The sequence below is a fragment of the Oncorhynchus nerka genome, linkage group LG13 (genome assembly GCF_034236695.1).
Source record: "Oncorhynchus nerka isolate Pitt River linkage group LG13, Oner_Uvic_2.0, whole genome shotgun sequence".
Lineage (NCBI taxonomy): Eukaryota > Metazoa > Chordata > Actinopteri > Salmoniformes > Salmonidae > Oncorhynchus > Oncorhynchus nerka.
In genome coordinates this window covers 22,429,302-22,449,301 of record NC_088408.1, presented here as the reverse complement: position 1 = coordinate 22,449,301, position 20,000 = coordinate 22,429,302, and the positions used below count along the sequence as shown (strand labels likewise).

Genomic DNA, 20,000 nt, shown 5'->3' with positions numbered 1-20,000 from the left:
GAGTTTATTCAGAGAGATAAAGAAAGATGTAACGGCTTTCTTGTGGGGAAGGAGAGTCGGACCAAAATGCAGCGTGATGATGATTCATGATATTTTAATGAAGGAAAAAACTATACATGAAGAAACTACAAAATAATGAAATGTGAAAACCGAAACAGCCCTATCTGGTGCAAACACAAAGACAGGAACAATCACCCACAAAACACTCAAAGAATATGGCTGCCTAAATATGGTTCCCAATCAGAGACAACGATACACACCTGCCTCTGATTGAGAACCACTCCAGACAGCCATAGACTTTGTTAGATAACCCCACTAAGCCACACACCCAACACCCCACAAAACCCCAAGACAAAACACACCACAATAAACCCATGTCACACCCTGGCCTGACCAAATAAATGAAGACAAACACAATATATTACGACCAGGGCGTGACAAAAGACAGTGGTATAGAATGTAGTTTATTCAGAGAGATAAAGAAAGACAGTGGTATAGAATGAGTTTATTCAGAGAGATAAAGAAAGACAGTGGTATAGAATGAGTTTATTCAGAGAGATAAAGAAAGACAGTGGTATAGAATGAGTTTATTCAGAGAGATAAAGAAAGACAGTGGTATATAATGTAGTTTATTCAGAGAGATAAAGAAAGACAGTGGTATAGAATGAGTTTATTCAGAGAGATAAAGAAAGACATAAAGAAAGACAGTGGTATAGAATGTAGTTTATTCAGAGATAAAGAAAGACAGTGGTAAAGAAAGACAGTGGTATAGAATGTAGTTTATTCAGAGAGATAAAGAAAGACAGTGGTATAGAATGAGTTTATTCAGAGAGATAAAGAAAGACAGTGGTATAGAATGAGTTTATTCAGATAGAATGAGTTTATTCAGAGAGAAAAGAAAGACAGTGGTATAGAATGAGAGAGATTTATTCAGAGAGATAAAGAAAGACAGTGGTATAGAATGATTCAGAGAGATAAAGAAAGACAGTGGTATAGAATGAGTTTATTCAGAGAGATAAAGAAAGACAGTGGTATAGAATGAGTTTATTCAGAGAGATAAAGAAAGACAGTGGTATAGAATGTTTATTCAGAGAGATAAAGAAAGACAGTGGTATAGAATGAGTTTATTCAGAGAGATAAAGAAAGACAGTGGTATAGAATGAGTTTATTCAGAGAGATAAAGAAAGACAGTGGTATAAAGAGAGATAAAGAAAGACAGTGGTATAGAATGTAGTTTATTCAGAGAGATAAAGAAAGACAGTGGTATAGAATGAGTTTATTCAGAGAGATAAAGAAAGACAGTGGTATAGAATGAGTTTATTCAGAGAGATAAAGAAAGACAGTGGTATAGAATGAGTTTATTCAGAGAGATAAAGAAAGACAGTGGTATAGAATGTAGTTTATTCAGAGAGATAAAGAAAGACAGTGGTATAGAATGAGTTTATTCAGAGAGATAAAGAAAGACAGTTTATTCAGAGAGATAACAGTGGTATAGAATGAGTTTATTCAGAGATATAGAATGGAGTTATTCAGAGAGATAAAGAAAGATGTTTAGTTTATTCAGAGAGATAAAGAAAGACAGTGTATAGAATGGAGTTTATTCAGAGAGATAAAGAAAGACAGTGAGTTTATTCAGAGAGATAAAGAAAGACAGTGGTATAGAATGTAGTTTATTCAGAGAGATAAAGAAAGACAGTGGTATAGAATGAGTTTATTCAGAGAGATAAAGACAGTGGTATAGAATGAGTTTATTCAGAGAGATAAAGAAAGACAGTGGTATAGAATGAGTTTATTCAGAGAGATAAAGAAAGACAGTGGTATAGAATGTAGTTTATTCAGAGAGATAAAGAAAGACAGTGGTATAGAATGAGTTTATTCAGAGAGATAAAGAAAGACAGTGGTATAGAATGAGTTTATTCAGAGAGATAAAGAAAGACAGTATAGAATGAGTTTATTCAGAGAGATAAAGAAAGACAGTGGTATAGAATGAGTTTATTCAGAGAGATAAAGAAAGACAGTGGTATAGAATGAGTTTATTCAGAGAGATAAAGAAAGACAGTGGTATAGAATGTAGTTTATTCAGAGATAAAGAAAGACAGTGGTAGAAATATTCAGAGAAAGACAGTGGTATAGAATGAGTTTATTCAGAGAGATAAAGAAAGACAGTGGTATAGAATGAGTTTATTCAGAGAGATATTCAGAGAGATAAAGAAAGACAGTGGTATAGAATGTAGTTTATTCAGAGAGATAAAGAAAGACAGTGGTATAGAATGTAGTTTATTCAGAGAGATAAAGAAAGACAGTGGTATAGAATGTAGTTTATTCAGAGAGATAAAGAAAGACAGTGGTATAGAATGTAGTTTATTCAGAGACAGTGGTATAGAATGGTTTATTCAGAGAGATAAAGAAAGACAGTGGTATAGAATGTAGTTTATTCAGAGAGATAAAGAAAGACAGTGGTATAGAATGAGTTTATTCAGAGAGATAAAGAGGTATAGAATGAGTTTATTCAGTAAAGGTATAGAATGAGTTTATTCAGAGAGATAAAGAAAGACAGTGGTATAGAATGAGTTTATTCAGAGAGATAAAGAAAATGTAGATTCAGTGGAATGAGTTTATTCAGTATAGAATGAGTTTATAGAATGAGTTTATTCAGAGATAAAGAAAGACAGTGGTATAGAATGAGTTTATTCAGAGAGATAAAGAAAGACAGTGGTATAGAATGAGTTTATTCAGAGAGATAAAGAAAGACAGTGGTATAGAATGAGTTTATTCAGAGAGATTGGTATAGAATCAGAGAGATAAAGAAAGACAGTGGTATAGAATGAGTTTATTCAGAGAGATAAAGAAAGACAGTGGTATAGAATGAGTTTATTCAGAGAGATAAAGAAAGACAGTGGTATAGAATGAGTTTATTCAGAGAGATAAAGAAAGACAGTGGTATAGAATGATTCAGAGAGATAAAGAAAGACAGTGGTATAGAATGAGTTTATTCAGAGAGATAAAGAAAGACAGTGGTATAGAATGAGTTTATTCAGAGAGATAAAGAAAGACAGTGGTATAGAATGAGTTTAGTTTATTCAGAGAGATAAAGATTCAAGACAGAGAGATTTATTCAGAGAAAGACAGTGGTATAGAATGTAGTTTATTCAGAGAGATGGTATAGAATGAGTTTATTCAGAGAGATAAAGAAAGACAGTGGTATAGAATGAGTTTATTCAGAGAGATAAAGAAAGACAGTGGTATAGAATGTTTATTCAGAGAGATTTATTCAGAGAGATAAAGAAAGACAGTGGTATAGAATGAGTTTATTCAGAGAGATAAAGAAAGACAGTGGTATAGAATGAGTTTATTCAGAGAGATAAAGAAAGACAGTGGTATAGAATGAGTTTATTCAGAGAGATAAAGAAAGACAGTGGTATAGAATGAGTTTATTCAGAGAGATAAAGAAAGACAGTGGTATAGAATGAGTTTATTCAGAGAAAGACAGTGATAAATTCAGAGAGATAAAGAAAGACAGTGGTAGATATGTAGTTTATTCAGATAGAATGAGTTTTATTCAGAGAGATAAAGAAAGACAGTGGTATAGAATGAGTTTATTCAGTGGTATAGAATGTAGTTTATTCAGAGAGATAAAGAAAGACAGTGGTATAGAATGAGTTTATTCAGAGAGATAAAGAAAGACAGTGGTATAGAATGAGTTTATTCAGAGAGATAAAGAAAGACAGTGGTATAGAATGAGTTTATTCAGAGAGATAAAGAAAGACAGTGGTATAGAATGAGTTTATTCAGAGAGATAAAGAAAGACAGTGGTATAGAATGAGTTTATTCAGAGAGATAAAGAAAGACAGTGGTATAGAATGAGTTTATTCAGAGAGATAAAGAAAGACAGTGGTATAGAATGAGTTTATTCAGAGAGATAAAGAAAGACAGTGGTATAGAATGAGTTTATTCAGAGAGATAAAGAAAGACAGTGGTATAGAATGGTAGTTTATTCAGAGAGATAAAGAAAGACAGATAGATTCAGATAAAGAAAGACAGTGGTATAGGTTTATTCAGAATGAGTTTATTCAGAGAGATAAAGAAAGACAGTGGTATAGAATGAGTTTATTCAGAGAGATAAAGAAAGACAGTGGTATAGAATGAGTTTATTCAGAGAGATTCAAAGAAAGAAAGACAGTGGTATAGAATGAGTTTATTCAGAGAGATAAAGAAAGACAGTGGTATAGAATGAGTTTATTCAGAGAGATAAAGAAAGACAGTGGTATAGAATGAGTTTATTCAGAGAGATAAAGAAAGACAGTGGTATAGAATGAGTTTATTCAGAGAGATAAAGAAAGACAGTGGTATAGAATGAATTCAGAGAGATAAAGAAAGACAGTGGTATAGAATGAGTTTATTCAGAGAGATAAAGAAATAAAGACAGTGGTATAGAATGAGTTTATTCAGAGAGATAAGAAAGAGAGATAAACAGTGGTAAAGAGTTTATTCAGTGGTATAGAATGTAGTTTATTCAGAGAGATAAAGTGGTAAAGACAGTGGTATAGAATGAGTTTATTCAGAGAGATAGAATGAGTTTATTCAGAGAGATAAAGAAAGACAGTGGTATAGAATGAGTTTATTCAGAGAGATAAAGAAAGACAGTGGTATAGAATGAGTTTATTCAGAGAGATAAAGATAAGACAGTGGTATAGAATTCAGAGAGATAAAGAGTTTATTCAGAGAGATAAAGAAAGACAGTGGTATAGAATGAGTTTATTCAGAGAGATAAAGAAAGACAGTGGTATAGAATGAGTTTATTCAGAGAGATAAAGAAAGACAGTGGTATAGAATGAGTTTATTCAGAGAGATAAAGAAAGACAGTGGTATAGAATGAGTTTATTCAGAGAGATAAAGAAAGACAGTGGTATAGAATGAGTTTATTCAGAGAGATGAATAGTTTATTCAGAGAGATAAAGAAAGACAGTGGTATAGAATGAGTTTATTCAGAGAGATAAAGAAAGACAGTGGTATAGAATGAGTTTATTCAGAGAGATAAAGAAAGACAGTGGTATAGAATGAGTTTATTCAGAGAGATAAAGAAAGACAGTGGTATAGAATGAGTTTATTCAGAGAGATAAAGAAAGACAGTGGTATAGAATGAGTTTATTCAGAGAGATAAAGAAAGACAGTGGTATAGAATGAGTTTATTCAGAGAGATAAAGAAAGACAGTGGTATAGAATGAGTTTATTCAGAGAGATAAAGAAAGACAGTGGTATAGAATGGAGCCATTGAGAGGGCTGTGTGAAATGAACCCTCCCTATAGAGGAGATATAGGCCCATATCCTCACTAACACTTATCCTCGTTAACTACAGCATTTATCACCACTTATAAGGCAGTGGTAGCCTATACCCTACTCCTGGCGAGTTAGATACTGGGTGTGCAGGCTTTTGTTCTAGCCCTGCTCTTGCACACCTGAGTCTTCCAATTAGGAGGGTTGGCTACTGATGGTTTAAGGTAATGCTGGTTGGAGAGGAAGCCCATTGTTATCCATCACACCATTGTGATTTAGCCGTTGTGTAAGAGGATAGCAATGTATAATATTACTGTATCTCTAAGGTACTGTATTTATCCATGCTACGTGGGGTGTGTCCTTGAGAACAGACATGTCTTGTCACTAGCTGTAGACAAAATGTCTATGGGACTTCTGGAAGTGACAGTTAGGTTGCTACAGTAATCAAACAAAGCTAGGGAGGTAGGGTCGGAGTATGTCTGTTTTATTTGGCGATATTGACGATCTCTATTTTCTTTCTCTCTCTCTCTCTCTCTCCCCCCATCTGTTTCTCTCTCTCTCTCCATCTGTTTCTCTCTACAGGAGGGCCAGGTTCTAGAATGTTCTCTGATCAACAGTATTCGAGTCGGAGCTGTTCCAAGGGTGAGATTATGGAAACACAATTTCACCCCTTTCTATCCCTCCCTCTATCCCACCCTCCCTCCCTCTATCCCATCCTGCCTCCCTCTTCCCCCTCTATCCCATCCTCCCTCCCTCTATCCCACCCTCCCTCCCTCTATCCCATCCATCCTCCCTCCCTCCCTCTATCCCACCCTCCCTCTATCCCACCCTCCCTCCCTCCCCCTCTATCCCATCCACCCTCCCTCTATCCCATCCTCCCTCCCTCTATCCCATCCGCCATCCCTCCCTCTCTATCCCACCCTCCCTCCCTCTATCCCATCCTGCCTCCCTCCCTCTATCCCATCCATTCTCCCTCCCTCCCTCTATCCCACCCTCCCTCCCTCTATCCCACCCTCCCTCCCTCTATCCCATCCTCCCTCCCTCTATCCCACCCTCCCTCCCTCTATCCCATCCGCCCTCCCTCTATCCCACCCTCCCTCCCTCTATCCCATCCTGCCTCCCTCCCTCTATCCCATCCATTCTCCCTCCTCCTCCTCTATCCCACCCTCCCTCCCTCTATCCCACCCTCCCTCCCTCCCTCTCCCACCCTCCCCCCCTCTATCCCATCCTCCCTCCCTCTATCCCACCCTCCCTCCCTCTATCCCACCCTCCCTCCCTCTATCCCACCCTCCCTCTCTCTATCCCACCCTCCCTCTCTCTATCCCATCCTTCCTCCCTCCCTCTATCCCATCCTCCCTCCCTCTATCCCATACTCCCTCCCTCTATCCCACCCTCCCTCCCTCTATCCCATCCGCCCTCCCTCTATCCCACCCTCCCTCCCTCTATCCCATCCTGCCTCCCTCCCTCTATCCCATCCATTCTCCCTCCCTCCCTCTATCCCACCCTCCCTCCCTCTATCCCACCCTCCCTCCCCCTCCCTCTCCCACCCTCCCCCTCTATCCCATCCTCCCTCCCTCTATCCCACCCTCCCTCCCTCTATCCCACCCTCCCTCCCTCTATCCCACCCCCTCTCTCTATCCCACCCTCCCTCTCTATCCCATCCTTCCTCCCTCCCTCTATCCCATCCTCCCTCCCTCTATCCCATACTCCCTCCCTCTATCCCATCCTCCCTCCCTCTATCCCATCCACCCTCCTCTATCCCATCCACCCTCCCTCCCTCTATCCCACCCTCCCCCTCTATCCCATCCACCCTCCCTCCCTCTATCCCACCCTCCGTCCATCCCATCCTACCTCCCTCTATCCCATCCACCCTCCCTCCCTCTATCCCATCCTTCCTCCCCCCTCTATCCCACCCTCCCTCCCACCCTCCTCCCTCATCCCACCCCCTCCCCTCTATCCCACCCTCCCTCCCTCCACCCTCCCTCCCTCTATCCCATCCTCTCCCTCTATCCCACCCTCCCTCCCTCTATCCCATCCTCCTCCCTCCCCACCCTATCCCATCCCTCCCTCTCTCTATCCCATCCTTCCCTCCTCCCTCCCCCTCCCTATCCCATCCCTCCCTCCCTCCCTCTATCCCACTCCTCCCTCCCTCCCCCCCCTCTATCCCATCCCTCCCTCCCCCCCCCTCCCTCTATCCCATCCTCCCTCCCTCTATCCCACCCTCCCTCCTCTATCCCATCCATCCTCCCTCCCTCTATCCCACCCTCCCTCCCTCTATCCCATCCATCCTCCCTCCCTCTATCCCACCTCCCCCTCCCTCCCTCTATCCCATCCTCCCTCCCTCTCCCATCCGCCCTCCCTCTATCCCATCCTCCCTCTATCCCATCCCTCCTCTATCCCATCTATCCCTCCCTCTATCCCATCCTCCCTCCCTCTATCCCATCCTCCCTCCCTCCCTCTATCCCATCCTCCCTCCCCTCTATCCCATCCTCCCTCCCTCTATCCCCATCCCTCCCTCCCTCTATCCCATCCTCCCTCCCTCCCTCTATCCCATCCTCCCTCCCCATCCTATCCCATCCCATCCTCCCTCCCTCTATCCCATCCACCCTCCCCTCTATCCCATCCCCCTCCCTCTATCCCACCCTCCCTCCCTATCCCATCCTCCCTCCCCTCCCTCTATCCCATCCTCCCTCCCTCTATCCCATCCTCCCTCCCTCCCTCTATCCCATCCTCCTCCCTCCCACCTCCCTCTATCCCATCCACCTCCCTCCCTCCCATCTCCCTCCCTCTCTCTATCCCATCCTCCCTCCCTCCCTCTATCCCATCCATCCTCCCTCCCTCTATCCCATCCTCCTCCCTCCCTCTCCCTCCCATCCCATCCCTCCTCCCCTCCCCCTCCCTCTATCCCATCCTCCCTCCCTCTATCCCACCCTCCCTCCCTCCCTCCCTCTATCCCACCCTCCCTCCCTCCATCCCATCCTCCCTCCCTCCCTCTATCCCATCCTCCCTCCCTCTATCCCATCCTCCCTCCCTCCCTCTATCCCATCCTCCCTCCTCCCTCTATCCCATCCTCCCTCCCCATCCTCCCTCCTCTCCTCTATCCATCCCTCCCTCTATCCCATCCTCCCTCCCTCTCTATCCCACCCTCCCTCCCTCTATCCCATCCCATCCCCTCCTCCTCCCTCCTCCCTCCCCTCTATCCCATCCACCTCCCTCCCTCTATCCCATCCCACCCTCCTTCCATCCCATCCTTCCTCCCCTCCCTCTATCCCATCCTCCCTCCCTCTATCCCACCCTCCGTCCATCCCATCCTCCCTCCCTCCCCATCCTCCCTCCCTCCCTCTATCCCATCCTCCCTCCCATCCCATCCTCCCATCCTCCCCCCATCCTCCCTCTATCCCATCCTCCCTCCCCCTATCCCATCCATCCCATCCTCCCACCCTCCCTCTATCCCACCCTCCGTCCCATCCACCCCTCCCTCCTATCTCTATCCCACCCTCCCTCCCCCTCTATCCCATCCTTCCTCCCTCCCTCCCTCTATCCCACCCTCCCTCCATCCCATCCCCTCCCTCTATCCCATCCACCCACCCTCCCTCTATCCCACCCCCTCCCTCTATCCCATCCCATCCTCCCTCCCTCTATCCACCCTCCCCATCCCATCCTCCCTCCCTCTATCCCATCCACCTTCCCTCCCTCTATCCCATCCTCCCTCCCTCTATCCCATCCTCCCTCCCTCCCTATCCCATCCACCTCCTCCCTCCCTCTATCCCATCCACCCTCCCTCTATCCCATCCCTCCTCTATCTCCCTCTATCCCACCCTCCCTCCCCATCCCATCCATCCTCCCTCCCTCTATCCCATCCTCCTCCCTCCCCCATCCCATCCACCTCCCTCCCTCTATCCCATCCATCCCCTCCCTCCCTCTATCCCATCCCTCCCTCCCTCTCTATCCCATCCATCCCTCCCTCCCTCCCTCTATCCCACCCACCCTCCCTCTATCCCATCCTTCCTCCCTCCCTCTATCCCATCCCTCCCTCCCCTCCCCCATCCACCTCCCTCTCCCCCTATCCCATCCCCCATCCTCCCTCCCTATCCCATCCTCCCTCCCTCTCCCATATCCCCCACCCTCCCTCCCTCTATCCTCCCTCCCTCCCTCTATCCCACCCTCCCTCCATCCCATCCTCCCTCCGTCTATCCCATCCATCCCTCCCTCTATCCCACCCCTCCCTCCCTCTATCCCACCCTCCCTCCATCCCATCCTCCTCCCTCTATCCCATCCACCCCCTCCCTCTATCCCACCCTCCCTCTCCCTCCCTCTATCCCATCCTCTCCCTCCCTCTATCCCATCCCCTCCCCTTCCCATCCACCCTCCCTCCCATCCTCCCCCTCCTCCTCTATCCCATCCCCTCTATCCCATCCACCCTCCTCCCTCCATCCCATCCTCCCTCCCTCTATCCCATCCACCTCCCTCCCTCCCTCCATCCCATCCTCCCTCCCTCCCATCCCAATCCCCCTCTATCCCATCCTCCCCTCCCTCTCTATCCATCCTCCCTCCCTCTATCCACCCTCCCTCCACTCTATCCCACCCCCCTCTCCCTCCTCTATCCCATCCCTCCTCCATCCCATCCATCCCATCCTCCCTCCCCATCCACCCTCTATCCCATCCACCCTCCCTCTATCCCATCCTCCTCCCTCCCTCTATCCCACCCCTCCCTCCCTCCCTCCCTCTATCCCATCCACCTTCCCTCCCTCTATCCCACCCTCCCTCCCTCTATCCATCCCATCCTCCTCCCTCTATCCCATCCTCCCTCCCTCTACCCTCCCTCCTCCCTATCCCATCCACCCCCTCCCTCCCTCTATCCCATCCTCCGTCCATCCCATCCTCCCTCCCTCTATCCCATCCACCCTCCCTCCTCTATCCCACCCTCCCTCCATCCCATCCACCCCTCCCTCTATCCCATCCACCCTCCCTCCCTCTATCCCACCCTCCCTCCCTCTATCCCATCCTCCCCCTCTCCATCCCATCCCCTCCCTCCCTCCTCCCTATCCCATCCACCCTCCCTCCCTCTATCCCACCCTCCCTCCTCTATCCCATCCATCCCCCTCCCTCTATCCCACCCTCCCCATCCCATCCACCCTCCCTCTATCCCATCCATTCTCCTCCTCCCTCTATCCCATCCACCCATCCACCCCTCTCTCTATCCCACCCTCCGTCCCATCCTCCCCTCTATCCCATCCCTCCCTCCCTCTAACATCCACCTTCATCCCTCCTCCCACCCCCTCCTCCCTCTATCCTCTCCCTCCCTCCCTCTATCCCATCCATCCCTCCCTCGACCCTCTAAGACCCTCCATTCCAGCCTGAGGGCCAAGTCCTCCTCCCTCTATCCCATCCTCCTCCTCCCTCTATCCCACCCTCCCTCCCTCCATCCGTTATGGCAGCGGTCCCTCTGAAGTCCCTCCCTCTAGGCCACAGAACAGAGCTAACCCATCCATCCTCCCTCCCTCTATCCCACCCTCTATCCATCCATCCTCCCTCTCTCTATCCCATCCTCCTCGCTATCCCATCAGTCCCTCTAGTCCCATCCTCTCCCTCTAAATCCCATGTTGGTGAAATCCATCCTCCCTATATCCCTCCCTCTATCCATCCTCCCTCCTATCCAGGTTACTGCTGCTCTATCCCATCCTCCCTCCTTCACCCTAGATCCAAGTACCCATCTATCCATTCAGCAACATTAACATATTGAATACCCTCCCTTATAACCCCTCTCCAGGTTTCTAGCTGTCTATCCATCCTCCTAAAGCCTGTCCCTATTTGACCTCCCTGATCCATCCCATTTCTCCCTCCCTCTATATCCTGGGAGGGATACTGTAATCCCATCCTCCCTCCCTCTATCCCATATCCCTCCCTCTATCCCATCCCTCCCTCCCTTATCCCACCCTTGACTATCCATCCAGATCCCCATCCCTCCCTCTAAAATCCCATGATCCCTATCCAACAGACAAAAGGCTATTCCCAGTCCCATTGAATCCTGTGTATCCACCCTCAATCCCACCCTCCGTCCTAGGCTGTTATGTTTAGCTCCATTAAAATCCACTCCCCTCTAAAGACCCTCCCTCCCTCTATCCCATCCTTCCTTCCGTCTTCCCATCCTCCAGAAAGGATTTGTCTGATCCCAGATCCCTCCCTCTAGCCCAACCTTAACCCTCCGTCCAGATCCTATTCCACCCACCCTCCCTCTATCCAATCATCCCTCCCTGAACATCCTCCCTCCCTCTATCACACACACACACAGCTATCCCATCCCTCCTCCTTAAATCTCTATCCCATCCTCCCTCCCTCCCTCTATCCCATCCACCCTCCTCCCTCTATCCCATCCTCCCTCCCTCTCTATAGTCCCTATCCCATCCATCCTCCCTCCCTCTATCCCACCCTCCTCCCTCTATCCCATCATCCTCCCTCTCTCTATCCCACCCTCCCTCCCTCTATCCCACCTCCCTCCCTCTATCCCATCCTCCCTCCCTCCCTCTATCCCATCCTCCCTCCCTCCTCCCTCTATCCCATCACTCCCTCCCTCTGATCCTCCCTCCCTCTCTCTATCCCATCCTCCCTCCCTCTATCCCATGCTCCCTCCCTCTGTGATCCAGGTCCCTCTATCCCATCCACCCTCCCTCTCCCTCTATCCCAACGTCCCTCCCTCCTATCCCATCCCTCCACTCTATCCCATCCATCCTCCCTCCCTCTATCCAAATACCCTCTAAAGCCTCTTCCCTCTATCCCAGATCCCTCCCTCTATCCCACCTCCTCCCTCCCTCTATTCCCCAATCCTGAACTCTAATCAGTGTCTCCCTCCCTCTATGATAATCCCTCCTCTATCCCATCCAGAATCCTCCCTCTATCCCCATCCTCCTCTCCCTCTATATCCCTCCCTCTAATCCATCCCGGGCCTCTATCCCATCCCTCCCTCTCTCCCTCTATCCCACCCTCCAAGAGTATCCATATTCTGCTCCCTCTGTCTATCCCATCCTCCCTCCCTCTATCCCACCCTCCCTCCTCTCTCTCCCATCACCACCCTGTCCCTCTCTATCCCACCCTCCCTAATCCCACAGACCTCCTCTAAAAGAATCCCATCCTCCCTATCTCCTCTCCTATCCCATATCTCCCTCTATCCCATCCTGGACTCCCCTATTACACTGAAAACAATCCCATCCACTGAACTGGTCCCAAATCAATGAACCCAGAAAAATGTTCACATTGATATAATCCTCTTTATTAGCCTCTATCCCAAATCCACCCTCCCCTCCTCTAATCCTCCCTGCTTTGTTGTTATCCAGTTGATTCAGTCCCAGGAGCTGATATTCTGCTTGTACTAGATAGTCCCTCAAAATCCACCTCCCTCTATCCCACCTCCCCCTCCTTCATGTGAAAATGGATGTTCCCAGATAACACCCTCCTCCCTCTATAATCAATGCTCCCTCCCTCTATGATAACATTCTATAAACCCTCCCTCTATCCCATCACATGATGAGACTCCCTCCCTCCCTCTATCCCATCCACCTGTATCCCATCCTGTCCTTCCTCTGTCCATGATCCTGTCTTTGACCCTCTAGGACTCCTGGAGGGATCCCTCTCATCTGTGTTTGCATGGCACCCTCCTCTCAACCTGTCCTTCATCTACATGGTCCCTGACAGCCCACACTGCTAGGGTATACACTCAATGCTAATCCCACCCTCCCTCCCTCTATCCCATCCTTCCTTCCCTCATATTACTGATCTGGTCAACCTCCCTCTTCATGTCCACCATCCTCCCTGACAGACATCCACACTCCTAGGTATTCACCCTCCCTCCCTCTAATACAACCATTCCAACCCTCCCTCCCTCTATCCCACCCTCCCCTCCCTCTATCCCACCCTCCCTCCCTCCCTCCCTCCTCTATCCCATCCACCCTCCCTCCCTCTAACCTCCCTCCCCCTCTATCCCACCCCCTCCGTCCATCCCATCCTCCCTCCCTCTATCCCATCCACCCTCCTCTCCCTCTATCCCACCCTCCGGCCATCCCATCCTCCCTCCTCTCATCCATCTCCTCTACATCCACCCTCTATCCCACCCTCCAGAAATCCGCCTCCCTCTATATCCACCCACTCCCTCTAATGCTAATCTAATCATTCCTCCCTCATCTCTCCCACCCCCTCCCTCCCTCCCTCCCTCTATCCCATCCACCTTCCAGGCTCTGACCCTCCCTCCCCTCTATCCCATCCTTCCTCCCTCCCTCTATCCCATCCACCCTCTCAATCCCACCCTCCGTCCAGGGTCCTCCCTCCCTCTATCCCATCCACCCTCCCTCCCCTTCCCACCCTGTCCATCCCATCCTCCCTCCTCTATCCCATGCTCCCTCCCTCCAGAATCCACCCTTTCCCAATCTGGAAGGGTCATCCATCCCATCCCTCCCTCCCTCTATCCCACCCCTCCTCCCTCCCTCTATCCCATCCACCCTCCCTCCCTCTATCCCATCCTCCCTCCCTCTATCCCATCCACCCTCCCTCTCTCTATCCCACCCTCCGTCCATCCCTCTTTCAAACAACCTTCATGCCTTCCCACCCGCTCTTTTTACTCTCTACCTCTCCGTCTTTCTCTCCATCTCCTCGTTTGATTCCTCCATTCCAGCCTGAGCGAAAAATGACGGTGAGTCAAAGCCGGTACTTGAAGAAGGCACAGAACAGATGCGAGACAGGACAGAGTTAGTCTGTTCCCACCACCGTTAATACGCTATTGATCAGTAGTAGAGTGAACTGGAAATGTTGATGATAGACTGCTGAGTTGTTCAGATCCCTAGAGTACATCTACATTCAGCATTAAATATTGACAATGTTTATAACCCTCCAGGTTTCTAGCTGACTCTAAAGATGATTTGACCTTGGATGATGTTTCTTAGAGATGTAAGACAGAGAGATGGAGACAGAGAGATGGAGACAGAGAGATTTTCGGATGATCTTGATTTATGGAGACAGAGAGATGAGACAGAGAGATGAAGACAGAGAGATGAAGACAGAGAGAGATGCTTCATTTCAGACAGAGTCGAGATGGAAAAGAACTTTCAGATGAAGACAAAATGGACAGAGAGATGGAGACAGAGAGAGATGGAGAGAGAGAGATGGAGAGAGAGAAAACCTGTGTGACTTCTGAGATGGAGACAGAGAGATGAAAGAGATAATCTGAGACACATTATGAGAGAAAGACGGGACAAAGACAAGAATATGGAGATGGAAGAAAGATGGAGACAGAGAGATGGAGACAGAGATGGAGAAATCAGAGAGATGGAGAGAGAGATTTTGGCAGAGAGAGAGATGGAGATCAGAAGATGAGATTAAAGATGGAGACAGAAAGATGGAGACAGAGAGATGGAGAGAGAGAGATGGAGACAGAAGAGATGGAAGACAGAGATTGATATTCCTTGGCTGTGGATGAGAGATGAAGACAGAGAGATGGAGACATCCGAGAGATGGACTCCAGAGAGATGGAGAGAGAGATTTTGGACAGACCTAGATGGCACAACTACGGGGCATGATTTGTATGAAGAGGTGTCAAGATGTGTAAATGAGATGGAGCTGCCTTGGGAAAAACTCATTGGGTTTGACAACCGGAGCACCCTGCTCCCTGTGTGGACACAGGAGCGGACTGGTGGCGAAGATGGGAAAAGATGCAAGAGGAAAACGATGGCTGACAGAATCATTGTATCATACACCAGGAGAGTGGCGGAAAGCCTTGAAAATGGAGCACAATGAGCATCATCACGGACAGTTACATCAGAGATGGTTTGAATCACCGCCAGTTCAAGATTTCTGACGGAGTTAGAAACGGAGCATGGTGATTTGCCTTACACACAGAGGTGAAGCCAGGGAAGGTGCTTCAAAGATGTTTCGAGCTTCCTGAGGGAGATGTCTGTTCTTGGACAAAAGGGAAAGACACAACACTGGGACAGAAATGTTTCTGTGTGAAATGGCTTTCTGTGTGACATTACGAGTCATCTGAATGCAATAAACTTGCAGCTGCAGGATGGGATCTGTCATCTCTGATATGTACAGTACAGTGAAGGCATTTAAAACCAAACTGACTCTGTGGGAGACACAGATGCGGAAACACAATTTGAGCCATTTCCCAGCTGCCAGACCATGAAAGAGAGCTCTCTACCAGTGCGTTCCGAGCACACAGTTGGCTGATAAAATAGGTATGCTTGCCGCTGACTTTCGGCCATTTGCTGACTTTGAAGCACAAAAAGCAGGTTGGAACTGCTCGGTAACCCATTTGCTGTTGACGTGGAAAGCTCACCACCAAACCTCCAAATGGAGTTGATTGACCTCAATGCAATGATGCACTGAGGGAAAATATGCGGCAGTGGGTGCTGCACACGGAGTTCGCCCTTTCCTCCCTGGCACAATGCCCCAGCTGCCATCCAGGCTGCTCAAGCGTTGTCTATGTTTGGCAGCACATACCTGTGTGAACAACTGTTTTCTTTGATGAACCTGAACAAAACATCACACAGAAGTCGACTTACTGCTGAACACCTCCACTCAATTCTGAGGATTTCTTCAGCTCAGAGCCTTACCCCGAACATTGATGAACTTGTGGAAAGATGGGACACCATTTGTCACCCTCAACCTCAAACAAGGAACATTACTGGTCACATATTTAGAGTTTTTACTCAGTTCAAGTTTAAAAGTTAAAATTTAATATTTGTTTTCACTGCATGTTACAAACAAAGTGTTGTTTTTGATTAATAGATTTTTGCACTTTATTTTTGTATTTCAATCCAATTATATTTTAAAAAATATTTCAGTTGAGTGGATGATAGAAAATTGCTATTATTGTTTTTTCTTTGAAAATTTAGCCACTTTTGCTAAAATAGAAAATATAGTCTACTGATGGTGCCTTGAATACCGGTTTCTTTCATTTAATGTTCATGTTATGGGGATATTTATATAAAGGAAATTTGTCTTTTGTGTCTGTTGAAAATTAAAGATTACTGACAGAGCCATAAGAAAATATTGCTTTATTTATCTGATCATATTGTAATATATTTGTTAGGTTTTCAGTAGGTTCAATTAGGTTCACTAGACTATATGCACACACATTTAAAAACAATGAACATTCAACAGTCCGGCCCTCGTCACTGATTTTTTTATTTGGCCCATTAGTAAACACCCCTGCTCTAGAATATAGTTAGTTGACTCGATAGAAAAATGATTTCCAACAGACAAAAGGCTATTCAGTACTCTTGGATTGAAAGCTGTGTATGTCAATGTCTAGGCTGTTATGTTTTGCTGAAAGACCTTTCTGCTTTCTTTAACCAGAAAGGATTTGTTGAAGATAGAGCCAACATTAACCGCAGAGTATTCTTTTCATGAACATCAGGGCTGAACACAGGCACACACACACACACACACAGCTATTCCCTCCATTAAATATTGACTGCCTCAGTAATTCCGTGGTCGTATCCTGCTGTAGTGTAATATTTGGCATCAAGTGGGCAACATGAATTATGGAAGGACCCAGGGTCCTGAGGGAGTTCGTATACAGATGCCTGACTATAATGCAGGTGTCTTTCTCTGAAACGTCTGAGAATAAACCCTTTGCACAGCTCCGAACAAATACTTAAACATCTTTAAGAAATCACACCGGTGTGTATTGTTGACAGAACGGAAGGTGCTCTAGGTGTGAGACAGTGTGTGTGTGTGGTGTGTGTAAGGCCGTGTCCCTCCCTGTGTGTATGGTAAGGGGACGTGTTCTTCTTGGTAAACAACAGACAAAGAGCCACTTATCTCATGGCTGATCTCTATTGGACTCCTAACTGAATTACACAATCACACTGAACTGGTGCTAAATCAATGAACCCAGAAAAAAGAATCACATTGATGATAATTGTCTTTATTAGCATTAATAAACAGAAGCGGGCCTTGCAGAATGAATCGTCTGTTGTTATCCAGTTGATTCAGTCACACCACAGATATTCTGCTTGTACTAGATAGTTCAAAAAGGGGAATCCTCAGTTACTCCCTATTACATTGAAAAATGGATGTTCCAGATAACGTGGTTAATCAATGGAATGATAATGTTTTGTAAAGATTTGATGAGACTCTCCCTCTCTCTCTCTGTAGGATCCTAAGATCCTGTCTTTGTTGGAGTCAGCGGGGAAGAAGGAGGAGGAGCTGGAGGGATGTGTCATCTGTGTTTGCAGTGGCACCGACCTCGTCAACCTGTCCTTCATGTACATGGTGGCTGACAGCCCAGACACTGCTAGGGTATACACTCAATGCTAATACAACATTCATACAACATTACACATATTACTGATCTGGTCAACCTGTTCTTCATGTACATGGTGGCTGACAGCCCAGACACTGCTAGGGTATACACTCAATGCTAATACAACATTCATACAACATTAATATAACATTACTGATCTGGTCAACCTGTCCTTCATGTACATGGTGGCTGACAGCCCAGACAATGCTAGGGTATACACTCAATGCTAATACAACATTCATACAACATTACACATATTACTGATCTGGTCAACCTGTTCTTCATGTACATGGTGGCTGACAGCCCAGACAATGCTAGGGTATACACTCAATGCTAATATAACATTACACATATTACTGATCTGGTCAACCAGGCCTGACACAGCTATGGTAAATACACATTACCAGACAATGCTAGGGTAAGGCAAACACACAGGCTTGTGTCATGAACAGTGCTTGTGCCCATAGAAATAGGGATTTTCTCCAATGCTGGAAGGGTGGCCCTGATCTCTCTCTCTCTCTCTCTCTCTCTCTCTCTCTCTCTCTCTCTCTCTCTCTCTCTCCCATCAAGCCCTTACAGGAGTCTGGTTAAACATTGCCCTCTAGTGGCGACAGGGAAAACTGTTGCTAGCCAGCCAGAAGACACATTTATTTTGTGATTACTGAAGAAGCCAACAGATGATATATCAGTGAACTGGTGATGATGACTTGTAGTTGTTTTAAGTTTGATTCATCATAAGACATGTTGATAGCGAAAACATGAGAGAAAGAGAGATGAAGACAGAGAGATGGAGACAGAGAGATGGAGACAGAGAGATGGAGACAGAGAGATGGAGACAGAGAGATGAAGACAGAGAGATGAAGACAGAGAGATGAAGAGAGAGAGAGATGGAGACAGAGAGAGATGAAGACAGAGAGAGATGAAGACAGAGAGATGGAGACAGAGAGATGGAGACAGAGAGATGGAGAGAGAGAGATGGAGAGAGAGAGATGAAGACAGAGAGATGGAGACAGAGAGATGGAGACAGAGAGATGGAGACAGAGAGATGGAGAGAGAGAGAGATGAAGACAGAGAGATGGAGACAGAGAGATGGAGACAGAGAGATGGAAAGACAGACAGAGATGGATGGACAGAGATGGAGACAGAGATGGAGACAGAGAGATGGAGAGAGAACACAGAGAGAAAGACAGAAAGATGGAGACAGAGATTGGAGTAAAGAGAGATGAAGACAGAGAGACAGACAGAGAGATGGAACAGAGAGATGGAGAGAGAACACACACAGAGTGGAGAGACACACATGAAGACAGAGAGATGGAGACAGAAAGATGGAGACAGACAGATAGTGAACAAGACAGAGAGATGGAGACAGAGTGGAACACACACATGAAGACAGAACATGGAGAGACACACACATGGAGACAGTAGTGAACACAGAGATGAACACAGAGAGATGGAGACACAGTAGTGGAAAATGGTTAAAAGGGTGTGAACACTGTAGAAAACCACACATTAATAATAAACACAGTAGTGAACACACACATTGAGGTAACACACAGATACACACACACACACACACACATGTTCATTCATGCTACCTCATTCTCTTGCTATCTCATATACAGACACACATGTACACACACACCATCTCACACTCTCAGCGGGCTAGTTTCCTTAAGCAGTAGACCTGGAAAGCTGACACAGTTATTCTCATCAACATAACCTGGGAACAATACACACACACACGTATCCAACCTCTCCACAACACACTCCCACCCTTAGACATACACAATCAAACATGCGCGCGCATGCACGTACACACACACACACACACACACACAGTAGTGAACAGTGCAGGTGGGACATTAGTAAACACAGACACCCTGGTCACAGACAGGGTGGCTGTGTGCCTGCATCAGCTAGAGAATGAAACACACACTTAGTAAACACACACATAAACACAGAGAAAACACACAGTAGTGAACACAAACATGTGTGTAAACCCACAGAAGTGGACAGACAGGTGAACACATCCACAACACAGAGCCAATAACGTCTGTCCTATGACCTGCACACAAACAGTGAGTAAACACACACACACACACACACACACACACACAGTAGTGAACACACACATTAGTAAACACACACACACACACACACACAGTAGTGAAACACACATTAGTAAACACACACACACACACACAGTAGTGAACACACATTAGTAAACACACACACACACAGTAAACACACACATTAGTAAACACACACACACACACACAGTAGTGAACACACACATTAGTAAACACACACACACACACACACACACACACACAGTAGTGAACACACACATTAGTAAACACACACACACACAAACACACACACACAGTAGTGAACACACACATTAGTAAACACACACACAAACACACAC

The 20,000-nt window shown here is 46.7% G+C and overlaps 1 protein-coding gene across 2 annotated transcripts in view; it reads left to right on the top strand.

Moving 5' to 3' along the window:
- The window catches only part of LOC135574671 (1-phosphatidylinositol 4,5-bisphosphate phosphodiesterase beta-4-like), a 138,401-nt gene extending 120,786 nt beyond the window's left edge, over nt 1-17,615 (top strand). For both annotated transcript variants that reach the window (XM_065026262.1, XM_065026263.1), the window contains 2 exons: nt 5,857-5,916; nt 17,425-17,615. In XM_065026262.1, the coding sequence (XP_064882334.1) occupies nt 5,857-5,916; nt 17,425-17,586 (222 nt within the window). In that variant the 3' untranslated portion in view covers nt 17,587-17,615. The remainder of the gene's footprint in view (nt 1-5,856; nt 5,917-17,424) is intronic.
- The last annotated feature ends 2,385 nt before the right edge of the window (nt 17,616-20,000 follow it).